The sequence below is a fragment of the Trichoplusia ni genome, chromosome 2 (assembly GCF_003590095.1).
Source record: "Trichoplusia ni isolate ovarian cell line Hi5 chromosome 2, tn1, whole genome shotgun sequence".
NCBI classification, from domain to species: domain Eukaryota; kingdom Metazoa; phylum Arthropoda; class Insecta; order Lepidoptera; family Noctuidae; genus Trichoplusia; species Trichoplusia ni.
Genome location: NC_039479.1, coordinates 13,340,125 through 13,354,409, shown reverse-complemented (window position 1 = coordinate 13,354,409; position 14,285 = coordinate 13,340,125). Strand labels below are relative to the sequence as shown.

General features: G+C 34.6%; 2 protein-coding genes and 1 non-coding gene across 9 annotated transcripts in view; 2 read left to right on the top strand and 1 right to left on the bottom strand.

The window, feature by feature from the left end:
* LOC113507861 (proton channel OtopLc-like) overlaps window positions 1-5,278 on the top strand; it is a 57,880-nt gene extending 52,602 nt beyond the window's left edge. For 5 of the 7 annotated variants that reach the window (XM_026890797.1, XM_026890793.1, XM_026890803.1 and 2 more), the window contains 8 exons: window positions 34-194; window positions 286-451; window positions 578-748; window positions 1,600-1,816; window positions 2,102-2,386; window positions 2,709-2,946; window positions 3,206-3,373; window positions 3,462-5,278. In XM_026890797.1, the coding sequence (XP_026746598.1) occupies window positions 34-194; window positions 286-451; window positions 578-748; window positions 1,600-1,816; window positions 2,102-2,386; window positions 2,709-2,946; window positions 3,206-3,373; window positions 3,462-3,602 (1,547 nt within the window). In that variant the 3' untranslated portion in view covers window positions 3,603-5,278. The remainder of the gene's footprint in view (window positions 1-33; window positions 195-285; window positions 452-577; window positions 749-1,599; window positions 1,817-2,101; window positions 2,387-2,708; window positions 2,947-3,205; window positions 3,374-3,461) is intronic. The other 2 variants (XM_026890814.1, XM_026890830.1) reach the window with 2 other exon arrangements.
* Window positions 5,279-6,032: 754 nt separating this feature from the next.
* LOC113507850 lies at window positions 6,033-13,223 on the top strand. Its single transcript, XM_026890777.1, has 3 exons — window positions 6,033-6,507; window positions 7,919-8,099; window positions 9,826-13,223. Exons 1-3 carry the CDS (start codon window positions 6,183-6,185, stop codon window positions 10,175-10,177), a joined length of 858 nt encoding a protein of 285 aa, XP_026746578.1. The 5' UTR covers window positions 6,033-6,182; the 3' UTR covers window positions 10,178-13,223.
* Window positions 13,224-13,462: 239 nt separating this feature from the next.
* On the bottom strand, window positions 13,463-13,535 carry Trnaa-agc. Its single transcript has one exon. It is a non-coding gene; the product is annotated as a tRNA-Ala (tRNA).
* Between the last annotated feature and the right edge of the window lie 750 nt (window positions 13,536-14,285).

The window sequence follows — 14,285 nt, the reverse complement described above, 5'->3', positions numbered from 1 at the left end:
AATGAAATAGCTAAGTTTAACTTATTATTACAGCGTTTGGTCTCGGCACAATGATTTACAACGGGCTGGAGTTTGGCACATTCTTCGAACTACCTCTGGAATCTCCTTGCTACTTGATCTTGAAGGGTGTTAACCCTGTCCTGCAAATGGTGTTCACTTTTATGCAAATGTACTTTATCTTCATGAATTCGCGGGTAAATATATGCGATACTTTTTCTTATCTATTTTTAGTTTTCATTGTTTCAATATGATTATATTATGATATATATTTTGTTATTCTTTTAGTTGAATATCCATCGATTCAAGGTGATTGCCCGATTTGGTTTGATGCATGTGGTTGCCACCAACATCTGTGTTTGGATCCGCACTCTAGTGTTGGAGTCTCTGAAGGAAATTACCGACTACCACGTCAAAAATCCTCAGGGTTACGCTGGTGAAGGCGTGTTAGGAAGTAAGTGGTTTTTTTTTCTAAACGCGTAGACTAAAATAACACTAGAATATAAATTCGCATAAAAATCTGCAACTAACTGGCATTAAATTATTCACTTTTGTTAAATATTAATCCATCCATCTCCAGAAGTCATCCGAAAGCACACTCTGAGGCATTCCGGCAAAGTGTTCGGTGCTGCTTCTACTGCTGCTACCACTATCGCATCTACTGTCATAACCACCGCTAAGACCACCGGAGAGCAACTTATAAACGTTGTCACCTCCTCGACAGCCACTCCCTCCACTACTCCTACCACAAGTTAGTATTCACACCCCTTGATGTTATATATCCCTGTAATACTAACATATGCATGAGTGTCTATTAAAATGTGTTTTGGAATAATTTTTCAGCGACTACTATCTCATCATATCATAACGTGGGTGGTGGGTTACTTCCTAAGTCGAAACTGATCGATACTATAAAGAGTACTATAGGTTATGACAACGGGATGGGATACGGTCGCGAGTTCAGAGAATGGCCCAATGACAATCCTTTCACTACCTCCTCTTTTGCACCACTAACAACAGAGTCCGATAAAGTGACTCAGACCCAGACGGCCATGTTGGAAGTTTTCCAGTGGCTTCGTACTTCGACTTTGAAACCGATCATTAACGCTATTTCCACTATGATGCCATCGACTACAGGACCGACTGTTACTGATAGAGATGAATGGGGCAATAGTGTCGAAACTTATCGCGTAGATGAACCACCACATTCGCCAGGTTGGTCGTTGGAGTGTCGTATTGAATTATACAAAGTTAACGCCGTTGCACTTTTTATTTGCGGATTGACCAATGTATTTGTGTTCATTACAAACCCCACGTTCGCGTTCGTTGCACATGAGTTTCTTCATATTTTACTTTTAAATTAGGTTAAGATTTGTTTGCGTCTTTTGCATGTTAAGTTACGTATTGTAATCATGCCCCTTGTTATAAGTAAGCCTTGATACAAATCGTATTGTTCAGAGTGAAATATATTTAAGTATTAAAATAAAATACATACTTACAAATAGCAAGGAGCATTAGTAGTTTTAATGTGTAGTATAGATCTGTAATCACAATATAAATACCACCAAGACCACATTGTTCAATGATTTACATTATTTTCAGTGACCAACTCTTCCGAGATTTTCGAGTCGTTCGACGGCCTCAACCCAGCTGCCCTGATCGCCAATATTGATAACACTACCGTCTGTGGCCGAAACCCAATTATGGGCACTATCGTCTCTGACTCGGCACCTTATCTCTACCCGTTCATTATTGAATATTCTCTCATCGGCGCTGCAGTCATTTACGTGATGTGGAAGCACATTGGGCGCTACCCCAGGTAAAAATTACCATTGAATTCAAATTCCTAAGTCATCATCAGTAAATGTAGAGCAATAACCGTTATTCTTGTAGCATCCATTTAGCATTACCACTAACAGTCAATTACCGAAGTAATATTCCACTGCACTAGCCACCTTTAGCTGAATTCATAGTCAATAAATTCCCAAACACGAAGTCACGTCATGGTAGTATTAACCTTCTAGTTTAGTACCACTAAAGCACGCAAACTTTAGAATAAAGAGCATAGCATATTCGCATACGTGACGCACGCGTTTGGTTGCAGCGTGGCCAACGACGAAGATCTGGAAAGACGTCTGGAGGCTGTTCTCTCCCGCAGGGCGGCGGCGCTTGCAGCAGCTCAGCGAGGCAACCGGGTTGATTGTGCTGGGGCCTCCAAAGGACTTTTCTGTGGACTTCTCCTGCTCGTGGCCTCTCTCATCTGTCTGATACTCTTCTTCGTCCTGATAAGACACCAAGAGTTGAAGCGCCTGTCGATCTATTTGGCTGATGTATCACACTGTGCTCTGATGGTTCTGTCTATACTGGCTATTCTGATCGGGTTTATACGGTAAGCTAAGTGATAATGATCCTTTAATAACTTGCATTTTTTGTTTTGTTTAATTTTTAGTTTAGTTCTGTTTTAATCATTTTGTTTTGTTTTGTTTTCCCTTACCTTTTTTCACTCTCACTATCCTCTCCTGTAACTCCTTAATCTATTATCGGCTCCACTCATTTTTTGTTTTGCACAACAACCGTGCTAACTCACTATCTACCACCAAACATAATTTGGTTATTTCATTGCATTTTTCTGTTCTTAACGCAACCCCTGTTAATTTTGTTTTGTCCTTTTATTTACCATTTTTGGTTCTGTTCACAATTTAATATACTAGTTGTCGTGTTATGAAATGGAGCAATACTCCTCCCTCCTGTACCGAGCCTCTCCGCAGGGTGCAATCTTTGAAGTTCCGCTCCGAGGAACAGTCTGACCTGAACGACATCTTGCTGCGTGTGTCTGCGTTTGGCCTCTTCGTGTACGCCGTGTTCAGCGTCATCGCCGGTGGAATGGGAGCCTTCACTCACGAACCCAACCTTCTCGTCATGATTACCGGCTGTTTAAGTGTGCTTCAAGTAAGTACCTGACGTACTCTTTTTCGGCATTACTTATACCGGTTTTTAATGTATTTAATTACTTACCAACTTAATTACAAACAAAAATGGTCTTAGTTTGTAAAACGAATGTTTACAGTCAAATTATTATAATACTCCTATTACGTGAGTACAATTGTCAGCATCGTAACCTTGGATTACAAAATTGAAAATGTCCACCGAAACCGAAAGCGTATAAACAATAATTCTTCTTATTGTACAATCGTTTTTGTTTACACAGGTGGTTCTCCAATTGCTGTTTATCGCTGATGTGTCCCGCCGTCGCGTCCACCTGCCCGAGCAAGAGCGCAGCAAGCCCGCCCGCCAAGCCGTCACCTTCCTCCTCATCTGCAACGTTACCATGTGGCTCATCTACACCTTCGAAGCACAAAAAGTTCTTGCTAACCCTGTATGTTACTAAAATTAATCTAGCTTATTAAGTGATATGATGCAATTCTAATTTCGAATCGACTTAATTCTATGGACTTATTTTTCAGGTTCAGCTCGATTTCTACGGCTTCGTGGCTTGGTCGCTGGTCCAGCGCTTCACTCTCCCGCTTTGCATCTTCCACCGTTTCCACTCTGCTGTCACTCTAGCCGAAATATGGAAGACCAGCTACAAAGCGCGCCTGGAGTGAGCGACCCTGTTGCGTATTGGAGACCTAAGTCCAATCAATAAACATCCTAACAACTAGGATGAAAGCTACAAATTTCGTCCTCGTCCGGGACAGCAATTTTTGTAGGTAGAACGAATAAAATTACTGCTAGTTTCAAACTCATCTCGCTATTCAAAGTGTTAGTATAGGTGTGACGAATTTAGAAAGGTAACATTGCATTTTAACAATGTAGAAGTGAATAAGTAATTGCTCTCCCGGAAAGTATTGTAGATGACACGATATCGCACCTGGATCTACCCTGCGGATCATCGTTATGTTGGTTATTATTTGCTACGATTCTTTCATACTTCGTTTATCTTTCACATTCCATTCTATTTTAACAGATTCAATAAAAATTAGGTTTCTTGAAAGACTGACTGTGGAGACTTTAAAGCGACCAAACATACATATTTTTCAGCTCACTTTCTTTAATAGATACGTAAACAGAGTTGCTCAGATTTCGGAATTCTATACCTGCGAATTATTTTCAAGTTTGGATGAGAGGGTTTCAAAAATGATTTGATCGAAACACGATAATATTATCTGACAAATCCCAGTTGTGAAAAGTTCCCTCCTTTGTTAGAAATAATTTGTGTGCCATGGTTTAGGGTTAATTAAGGCTTGATAAAAATTGGACAATATTTTACATTTTGGGCAAGTTGAAAGCATTGTTTATCTAATCTTCTTTATGACTGGTTTTCTTTGTTATTTCTTTATTTATAGCGGTTAACTTTGTGTTATTGACGAATTTTACATTTCAACACAAAATGGGAGCCGTTTTGTGTATATAAATTCATATTATATGTGTAGGATATAAAATTAAATATAAAATTAATTACTATATTAAAGTTTCAGAAGATTTATTAGCCAACATAAATTTGAGGTAAACAAGTAGGATTACAATGAAGGTTTATTAAAATGTGGTATCATAAGAGGGTAGTTGACGTGTCTAAACTATATCTGATTAAACGTACTTAACTATAGAGAAGAGTAGACCAGCCGCTTCTGCCGCAGAGCGCCGCTTAAAACGGATCATTTGGGTACTTCAGTTTAGGAAACATTTTTATTGCAAAGGGGCCATAAAAATGTTGTTTTTTTAACAAGCACATTTGTAGCGCTGATGTTAGCATGTTCAAAGATGTGGTAACTCTAGAATTAGTATTAAGAGGAATACTGGCAACATTACTAGATGTTGTGCGCGTAACTTCTACCTATTAGTGTTTATGATTAATCAATTACAATTTTGCGAAGTTTTAACATGGGACTAATTTCACTGCGTATGTAAAACGCAAAGTACGTTAAAATTTTCTCAGCAAATATTTTCGTAATGGTTTTTGTGCAATCTATTTTTATAGGCTGACTAATTTACATACCTGTCTATTCGTGTAATGCAATGATCAGACGTGATTTTCACGCGATATCATTTCTATGTTATGGATTTTGTATAAAATAGTTCATACTCGATTATTTATATTTATTAATTTTGTAAATTAACTTGTAAGGTAAAAATCGTAACTTATTGCTCTAGAGTCTGAGAGTAAGGTGTGCTTACATCGTGAGAATTTGAGTGAACGTAGTTAGTTTTCGATTGGTTTAAAATATTTTGATGTTTACAATAATTAGTGGTTTATGATTAATAGCCGTGGACGAAAAAAAAAGGAAATTAAGAGCTCAATCGTATTGATTTTTGAGAAATTTAATGGCTTAACAATAACACGTCTTGACATGTTCATTGTTGTAACACCAACCAGCGTGTTTGGCTTGTTTTATCACTGCCGATATTTTTAACAATAGATAATTGTTAGTAAGTCCTTTGATAAACCTATACTATTTCTAACTTGTTCAATTTTGTAGGTGATATTTAATGTGTACCTTGATGTTTTATCATACCTATGTGGATACTCAATCAGTGTTATATAGATACCAAAAATTAAAATTTGGAAATTCTACTTTCAAATATATAATTAATATATGTAAATGTCTATTTGAATAAATTAAATAATACTTATACGTGATTGTTTGTTTTATTTCATGTACTAAACTTTGTTTTTATTAAATTTAAAAGATCGGATTTTTTCGCTTCTGCTTTAGCTTTGACACAGGCTATGCCCGTACTGCGCTACTACAAGCTAGCGCAGGCAACCTAAAGCGCTATTACTTCTATCTGGTGAGTATTAACATCAAGCTATAGAAGAAAGGAACTTATAAATATTATATTCTATACGTCTATTATGTTACTTAAAATGTAGTAATAATCGAAATATGATAGAATACTTGTCATGTAAAACATACATTTTAAAGGTGGTATGTTCGAAGTTAAAAGGCAGTATTTACGTGAAAGAAAAAGCACAAAATATTTTATTCTACAGTGGCAACATTTTTTGCTGTCACATTGACACAAAAAGTTGACATTGTTGACAGTAAGTTACATCAACCTGATGCGTACACTAATCAATCGGGAACTATCCACAAGTTTAAAATATTACTATTATGAGAGTAATTTATCTCGTTTTAAAATAGTGGTTTTAGTTTATTATTGTGAAAGTAGAATAAGAAATTAATATGCTTATACGTTGCTGTCTGTTGTTATTGTTTTTGAATTGTGTGAGGACGTCTGGGTTTTCGGGTAATGATGGGTTGACTGTTGCGGAGTTTAACAGGCGGTTCGCGTTGTGGCCGTCGGTTCATAATGCCGCTAAGTTGATGAGGGTGAGGCGGGAGGCTGAGAAAGCTGGGACTGTGGGTCAGAGCGAAGGTGGTACAGTTGCGGTTCCTTCTGTCAACAATTCCCCGCCCGTCACTGTTAAGCCTTCAGCCCCGCCTGAAACCAATGTGCTCACAAATGAGATCGCTCATGTTTCAGTGGCACCAGCAGCAGCTGTCAATGGTGAGATTGCATAATTAACTAACATTTTACATGATTGCACCACTAAGCCCCATTTTCCTGGTCATAATCTTATTGATAAGAGTATGATATTCCTTTTTCCTTGTAGTGCCTTTGCCTAGCTTATAACTACACACTTTTCTTCCCAATAATTCCCAAGCTATCTCCTTTTTATGGCCTTGATCTTAACTCAATCATTTATGTTTATTGTAAATGGTGTTCATTCAATGCTACCGCCTAGAATCTACATTGAGGGAGTAAAGAATCTATTGACATAACCTGTACACATAATAACATCAAAGCATTTGCAGGTTAACATACAATTATTACACTTGATAATCTGAGTAACACATGGTCACAAACCAAATCTACTACATTTTAATTATGACCAATTAAGGCAATTACCTATAGCTCCTACTCATTAAATAACCTGTAACACTATACTCCCCTATTAGCTATTACTACATATTTTAATTACATTTAAAAAGCACATTAATGAGCCAGCTTTCGTGAAAACATCATATTAAAAATTACTAAGTACATGATAGAGCTGTGTATATGTTCCAACCAGAAGAAATCCTTGTGTCAGGTGTTAGATTACACTTTCCTATTATGTGGTTGTAAAGTATTAATATCCTTTTGTTTGTGTTTAGTTAGTGTAAACAAATGTATTATTTGAACTAAAATGAGGTCTCAGTTATAGGGGAACTTAGCATCCTATAATTATATTTAAAATACGGTATCTACTGGCACTTAGGGGAACTTAGCATCCTAGAATTATATTTAAAATACACTATCTACTGTATGTAAATAAGATTTTGTGAGATATTGCTTTTTAGATATGTAGCATTCCAACAGGTTTTTATCAAGATCAATCTAGCTTTAATTAAATTAAAATTTGGTATTTAAAGATTTTTTAAATTTTCATTTGGTTGTACCTTGGTTATGTTTTGTTAAAAGAAAAACTGTTAATAGTCAGTAAGTGGCTCTATTTAGGAGTAAGATTAAGCTAATTTATAGCAGATTGTTTCTGCAATAAAGTAAATAAGTTAATTCTTCTGTGTTTGATATCATGATAAAACTTTCTTTTTAATTAGAATGTTTTGAATTATACAAATTAAATAGAACATGTTATAAATAGTGTAAAGTCTGCCATATATCAAGTATTATATTGCACTTTATTGTTTTACACAGTACACAGTTACATTGTATTTTAATAAAATTAATTCATATTTCTCTATCAGTCACATTGTGCATGTTTTGACTTAGAAATACTCTTTAGCAACAAGAGACAGCCATACTAAAGTTTTGTTGCAAACTGATAATTAGTCTAGGACTGCATGGACTCAATAACAAATGCATTTATTAATTTAATCATTGTACTTATAATAATGAAGTATTCCTCCGATTACAGGGAATGTAACAGTCAACAGTACAGTAACAACTGCAACAGTGAACGCTACCAAGGTCAACACAACAATTGCAGACAAGCCAGTGAAGCAGATAGATCTGAACAGCCCTGGAGTGCTCAAACGAGGGTTCATTGTCTTTGGAGGGTTTGCGTTGTTGGCTGTCGCCTATTTCATATTTTACAGGTAATTTTTATATAATATAAAAGTATAAATTGATTTAAAAAAAAAGTTTGCTCCAATTTACAACAACAAAAAAATACAGGTTATCATTAATAGGACCATGAACCTCCTACCTGCTACTAAACATGTGTCCAGAGGAGTTAAAAACATTTGAAGACAAATCATAGTAGTTCGGCATCTTTAGCTTACTTGTTACATTGTCCTGAATCTGGGTGGGTCTTTGTGCATGTGACTTGAGCTTGTAAAACCCCCGTGACACACGCATTAAACTCCTTACTGCGGGAGTCGTTTTATCCCTACTAATATTATAAATGCGAAAGTAACTCTGTCTGTCTGTCTGCCTGCCTGTTACGCTTTCACGTCTAAACCACTGAACTGATTTTAACGGAATTTGGTACAGAGATAGAGTTGACCATAGAGTTGAGATAGACTTTTGAAGAGTTCTCTTGGAAACGCGATATAACCGACATCAACGCGGGCGAAGCCGCGGACGAAAAGCTAGTTTTAAATATTGGCCAGTCCTAACTTACAAAAAACATCCACATGGACACAAAATACATACATACACAAAAACCCTAATTTTATATTTAATTAATACATCACTGCAGCTCTAACGTAAACATAATCTTATTTCTTTAATAGCTTCATAATGCCAACTTGTTTATATTTTAATCTACATGTTATTACGAATCATACTATCCACATTTATCAATCTACGTAATCTGTCAATTTCACATTTGAGTTGTTTTTTTATCAGTTAAGATTGTATTTAAGTTCAATATTTAGTGTCATAGTTATCTTACAAGAAGGTTTAATGGCATTGATTGTATATCAGTTAGAGGTATTCATTTCTATTTATATTTTACAAGTACTAAGTACTTACTACTGGTTAGTTCTATACTTTTGTATCAGTAAAGTGACGTCATATTCCTCCATACTTAATTACCGAGACGCATACATTTATCTGCTAATGAGACTTACATAAATCATTTTATATTGCTACATTTGCCCTTTCACCGCGCAAATAGACTATTAAAATAAGATCTTAGTAGTTCTGAACATTACATGTTTATTGCATAACTTTTATTTTATTTCTTTTTTGTAATAGTTTTGGTTTAGGCAGGATCGAATATTGATTATGTAACACGCGGTAGGAAACGTAAATTAAATACAAAATGCTTTGTAATACTTTTTGATAACGTTTACCCACTGTTACCCAAGAATTAACTGTATGTATGTACAAGTATTTTTTGTTTATCCAAAAACGACTTCGGTATAATCGAAAATTTCTGAAAATTTTATGCTTGGGTAACGATACATTTTCCAAGTAGCGAAGTCTAATTTATTTGAACGCGCTTATCTCAGTAACTACTGGCGCGGAATCAAAAAAAGCAATTGGTTTGGATAGTCCATTTATTGACTAATTTTAAAGGCTGTATAAGATTTTGCTATGTTTATTAGGAGCAGGGCAGTAATTGAATGTTACAAAAACAGGGAGAAGTTACGAGCACTCTAAAATTATAAAACAGATTTAAAAATAATCCTTTTCAATATTTTCATATCCACGCCGACGAAGTCGCACGCGACGGCTAATAATATAATTCATTTGTTATTCAAACCAGTAAATGTGACTATAATAGTTAGATTATTAGAATAGAAACCTTTAACCCATGCAGAAATATATTTGCTTAAACCATTCATATTAAAATTTGTAAATCCCCGTTTACAGAAAAAAGAGCAGCAAGAATGACGCGGGCAACACGCATAGTACAATCGACGCCAACCAGTTCCGGTACGGGGTTCTCCAGTCCGAAGACAGAAGGGACAACCTGGAACTGTCACGGGTACCTCTAACCATGGAATCTGATGACGACGAAGACGAAGATTTAGAGATCTTTGATTTAGAACAAAAGAAGAAAACACTATCATACGTCAACCTCCAAACGAATGACGAAGAAGTAGTTTTCTCACCCAAGGAGAGCTCAGATAATGATAGGGACAATTTACTTTTAGATATCGAAGACGGAACCTCCGAGACGCTTATCAATTGGAGCAGTAACGGCAGTAAGTCAATATTATAATTCCTGTCCTTACAGACATGAAAGTGATACAAAAGAACGTGCGATTCGCATTTTTTTTCCGCCATATTTAGATGTCGGATGTCTGATTAAGTTTGTCTATTGTATTTTACTGCGTAATGCTGCTGTTGGCTTGTTGAACAATCACAATTTCATAGTACTTTAATGCTTTTGTATGACATTGCTAAAATTAAGTAAGAGATATCATATTTTTGATAACCTAACAGTGGCACTATGATGTAATTACCTAATTTTATAGGTTTTATTTTTATAACAGTGTAACTGTTTCGTATTAATGGAATGTACTTACGTAGCCTCAGTTTAAGGATTTAATTATCGTGCAGAGAAGTGCTAAATTGATGTAGATCATGAGTTATTCGTATGATGAGCAAATTAGAACTATGTACGTACGCAGTAGTGTTAAATTTCCGCCAAAAGTCTGCACCATTCATTGTATCGTAGGAGATGTGAAATACACAAGGCCTTTTAAACGCGCAATGTATATGTATTTATTTATACTGTTCAATATTATGTGTGATTCAGTCACATGGCCTTCACGTAAATTAACGTTATCTGGAACATGTGTTTTGAACAAACACTGAGAAAGCGATCTCAAAGTTCAAACGAATGTTATGTACGAATTTTATTTTTGTTATATTGCATTTAATGATTTAGCTCTTATGATTTGATAAAAAGATATTTATGTTCATTAATTTAAGGTGGCAAATTGCTTGATTTGATATGAATAGTGGCCGGCAATCTTGAATGGGGCAATGGCCGAGAATCGAAGGTTGGATATGTGATGCAATGTCTTCGTATTTCTTAGTCTTCTGGTGTAATCAATATTGCTTTAAATCGATTCAATTTACCTTCTCAAGGTCATTAGACAATAGTTCATTTACAAAACAAGTAACATTCTGATAATTAACCGCGATGTGAGAATCATACCTACCGATGTTTAATATTTATGTTGCGTTCCTTGTACTGTTACTTAATTCGCCTTAAATACTTGTATAAACTTGCTGATAATGTTATTTATTTATTCAAATTTTATTGGATATGTTTAGTAGGGGTGGCCTTGCGGTTCTATGCATAGATTTGTATGCTCAAGGCACAGGTTCGATCCTTACGCAGGCAAAGTACCAATGTGACTTATTCATGTTACTTGTATTATGAAAAAAACATCGTAGGAAACTTGGATACCAAATATTGGAATCTGTTATTGCCAACCTGCAGGGAGCTAGCGTGGTTATCGATGTTCAAACCTTCCCTATACGCGAAGAGGCCTGTACCCAACCGTGGGAATAAATAGGCTTTCATTATTTTCATGTTTAATTTAAAAAAATGCCAATTCCCCAATGGCAAATTGTAAATGTTGTAATACAACATCTTAGATAGGCCATATATCTACAAACTTTACCGTGTCATCGCTTATATACTTTTACGTATCATATTTAGATTTTTATATTTAAGTATATTCGCTACTTATTTATTTCACTTAGGGCCGATTTTTCAGTCACAAGATAACTTTTATTCGACGAATATGTTTGACGTTTTGACAGCTTTTGTATAGGAAATATGTCAAACGGCCATATTTATTCCTTAGATAAAGTTATCTGACGATTGAAAAATCGGGCCTTATTCAAGTAACAACAAATATTTACGTATTTTAATTGGATTCTTATGCTTAAGCATTCAGTAACATATGTTTGTCGTCAACACGCAGCGTTTATTCTGATAATAGAACTTATATCTAAAATATATTTATTTATATTAAGTATTTAATGTAAAATTTAATAATATTTTTGTACCCACTGTTTTGGTTTAGCTAGTGAAGTGAAGGCTTCTAATTGTAGTTACATTTGTTTGGCGAATTTTATCTAACGTGTACCTAATTAGTATTTTATTGTATTTTTTTATAAAGACGCTCTAAAATTAATGGAAATTGTGTATAATAACTGAATATTCAGTATTATTTCTAGTAAGTTGCAGGTACAACTATACGATATTTTAAAATCATTTTGTTTAGTAGATTAAAATAAACTACATTTTAAAGCTAACAAAATAGACTTACCAATAAAAACTATATAAATAATTATACGTCAACATATCAAAAGGAAGTACATACTTCAAGTAGTTTAAAACCGATTACGTACGTGCTAACGGTATTTTAATTGCATTTTGTCAAATTGGTTGCAATGTATATAATGTATAAATTCACATTTTATATTGACACGTTTCTCAAATCTTCCAGTACGATTGTTCTAATTCGAGTAATGTATTTTTGTACATCCCAGCTCATAATTATAAATGTGAATGTAAGCTTGTTTGTTACGCTTTCATGCGAAAAATACTTAATCGATTTTCATGGGACATTGAATAAATGTTCCTGACTGGATTAGAAGTAACAATATAAGGTTTGTTTCAATAAAGTTAAAAAAAAGCGATTATGATTTACAGCCATTTCCACGTGGGCGGAGCCGCGAGCTGCCGCTAGTACATTTTAAAATATGTATGCTTATATATCCTACTTAAAAACTGATCTTCATCCTAAACAAATATCACAATAGCCAGTTTGGGATCGTGTGAACCACGGCTCAAGAAAAAGTTACATTCAAAAGTTGTTACATTAAAATTAAAATGATTGTTTTTTACGCGTCTGTGGAACTAAAGTATTGTGTTATCAATTATCACGATGAAGCTATGGACTGTGATAATAGTGAGAGTAGCACATGTATAAATATATATTTTTCAGAGCTATGTACGTATGTGTAGCTTGCCATCGCTCTCTGTCATTATTCTGTCTAGGGTGGCTAGTGTATTGGAAAGAAAGAAATAGAAGAAAGAGGGAAAGAAAGATTGCGGGCCAAGGGGTGTACCCTCTACTACCTTATTTACTAAAGCATTCTCTCAAACAGTAGGTAGGCCTATCGAAAGTCTTTGTGAAGCTAATTTAGCGAAGTCGGAATAAGTCAGTAATGTAATTAGTGTTGTAACTAATTTTAATTTTAAGGTTGTTTCTAATTTAATAAAGATATATAATATTTTATTTGTGGCTATTATTTTGTACTGGTGTGCTTCATAAAATTGTTAGTATGACAGAAGTTCACATACTTCGAACTATTATACCTTGTGCCGTTGCGAATATTGTGTAAATAAAAATGTTAATTATTTATCTATAATAATAACAGGCAACCTTTCTAGGGTTATAATAGGGAACCCTAGAAGGTTTGCTTATAATTATTAGAAAATTAAAGTCGAAGAGTGGAATAAAAATCCAAAAAGAATTGGAGGCGCCGGGTATCGATCCCGGTACCTCTCGCATGCTAAGCGAGCGCTCTACCATCTGAGCTACGCCCCCGATAGTAGCATATCTCAATAAGACATTCGTGACAACCAATAAGATATTTGATATTTTTTATACTAAAAACTTGTCTGGTTGGTATTTTTTAAATCATGAGATAGAAGTTACTGGTCTATTTTAGGTCAACTTGTCATCTTATATCGACATTTTGTTTTTTAGTACATTATTTATCAACTTTAATTTTATTAAAAAACTCTTTTACAACTCTACGACTAACAAGTAAGTGACTCCCATAAAAACTAAGAACATCAATAAATCCTGTAAAATACAGCATTAATTGAATAACTAGCTTAATACTTTCTCCTTAATTTAATGTTTTTCCTCAAAAAAGTAACTATATTCTTAATTTATTTATTTATTTATTTAAAAAACACTTTAAACTATCTTTACAGGATCTCTTATCCTAATACCAGCTAAGAACTAAAAACTAAGTATTTAAAAACTAGATTACTTACAATCATGGTAATCCACTAAAGTTAAAATTATATACTATATAATTAACTATACATATATTAATATTATTATACTATACTTAATAACCTAACACCTAACCACCAACCAATTCACGACAAAAACAACGCCCTAAACACTACTAAACACCATCAAAAGAACTACAAAAAATAAAGAAGCAATTTTCCTACACTTGTATAGTGAAATTTGTAAGGTAAGGTACGGTTCGTTACAAAAGTGTTTTATTTCAGTCTCGTACGTATCTGGCAGGCACGTACGCTTGTCCGTCTGCGATAT

Bases quoted from the DNA above. Each gene is read 5' to 3' on its own strand.
- LOC113507850 (XM_026890777.1), top strand. From the start codon at position 6,183: ATGCTTATACGTTGCTGTCTGTTGTTATTGTTTTTGAATTGTGTGAGG. The intron at 6,508-7,918 runs GTGAGATTGCAT...CTCCGATTACAG, and splicing joins ACCAGCAGCAGCTGTCAATG to GGAATGTAACAGTCAACAGT. The intron at 8,100-9,825 runs GTAATTTTTATA...CCCCGTTTACAG, and splicing joins GCCTATTTCATATTTTACAG to AAAAAAGAGCAGCAAGAATG.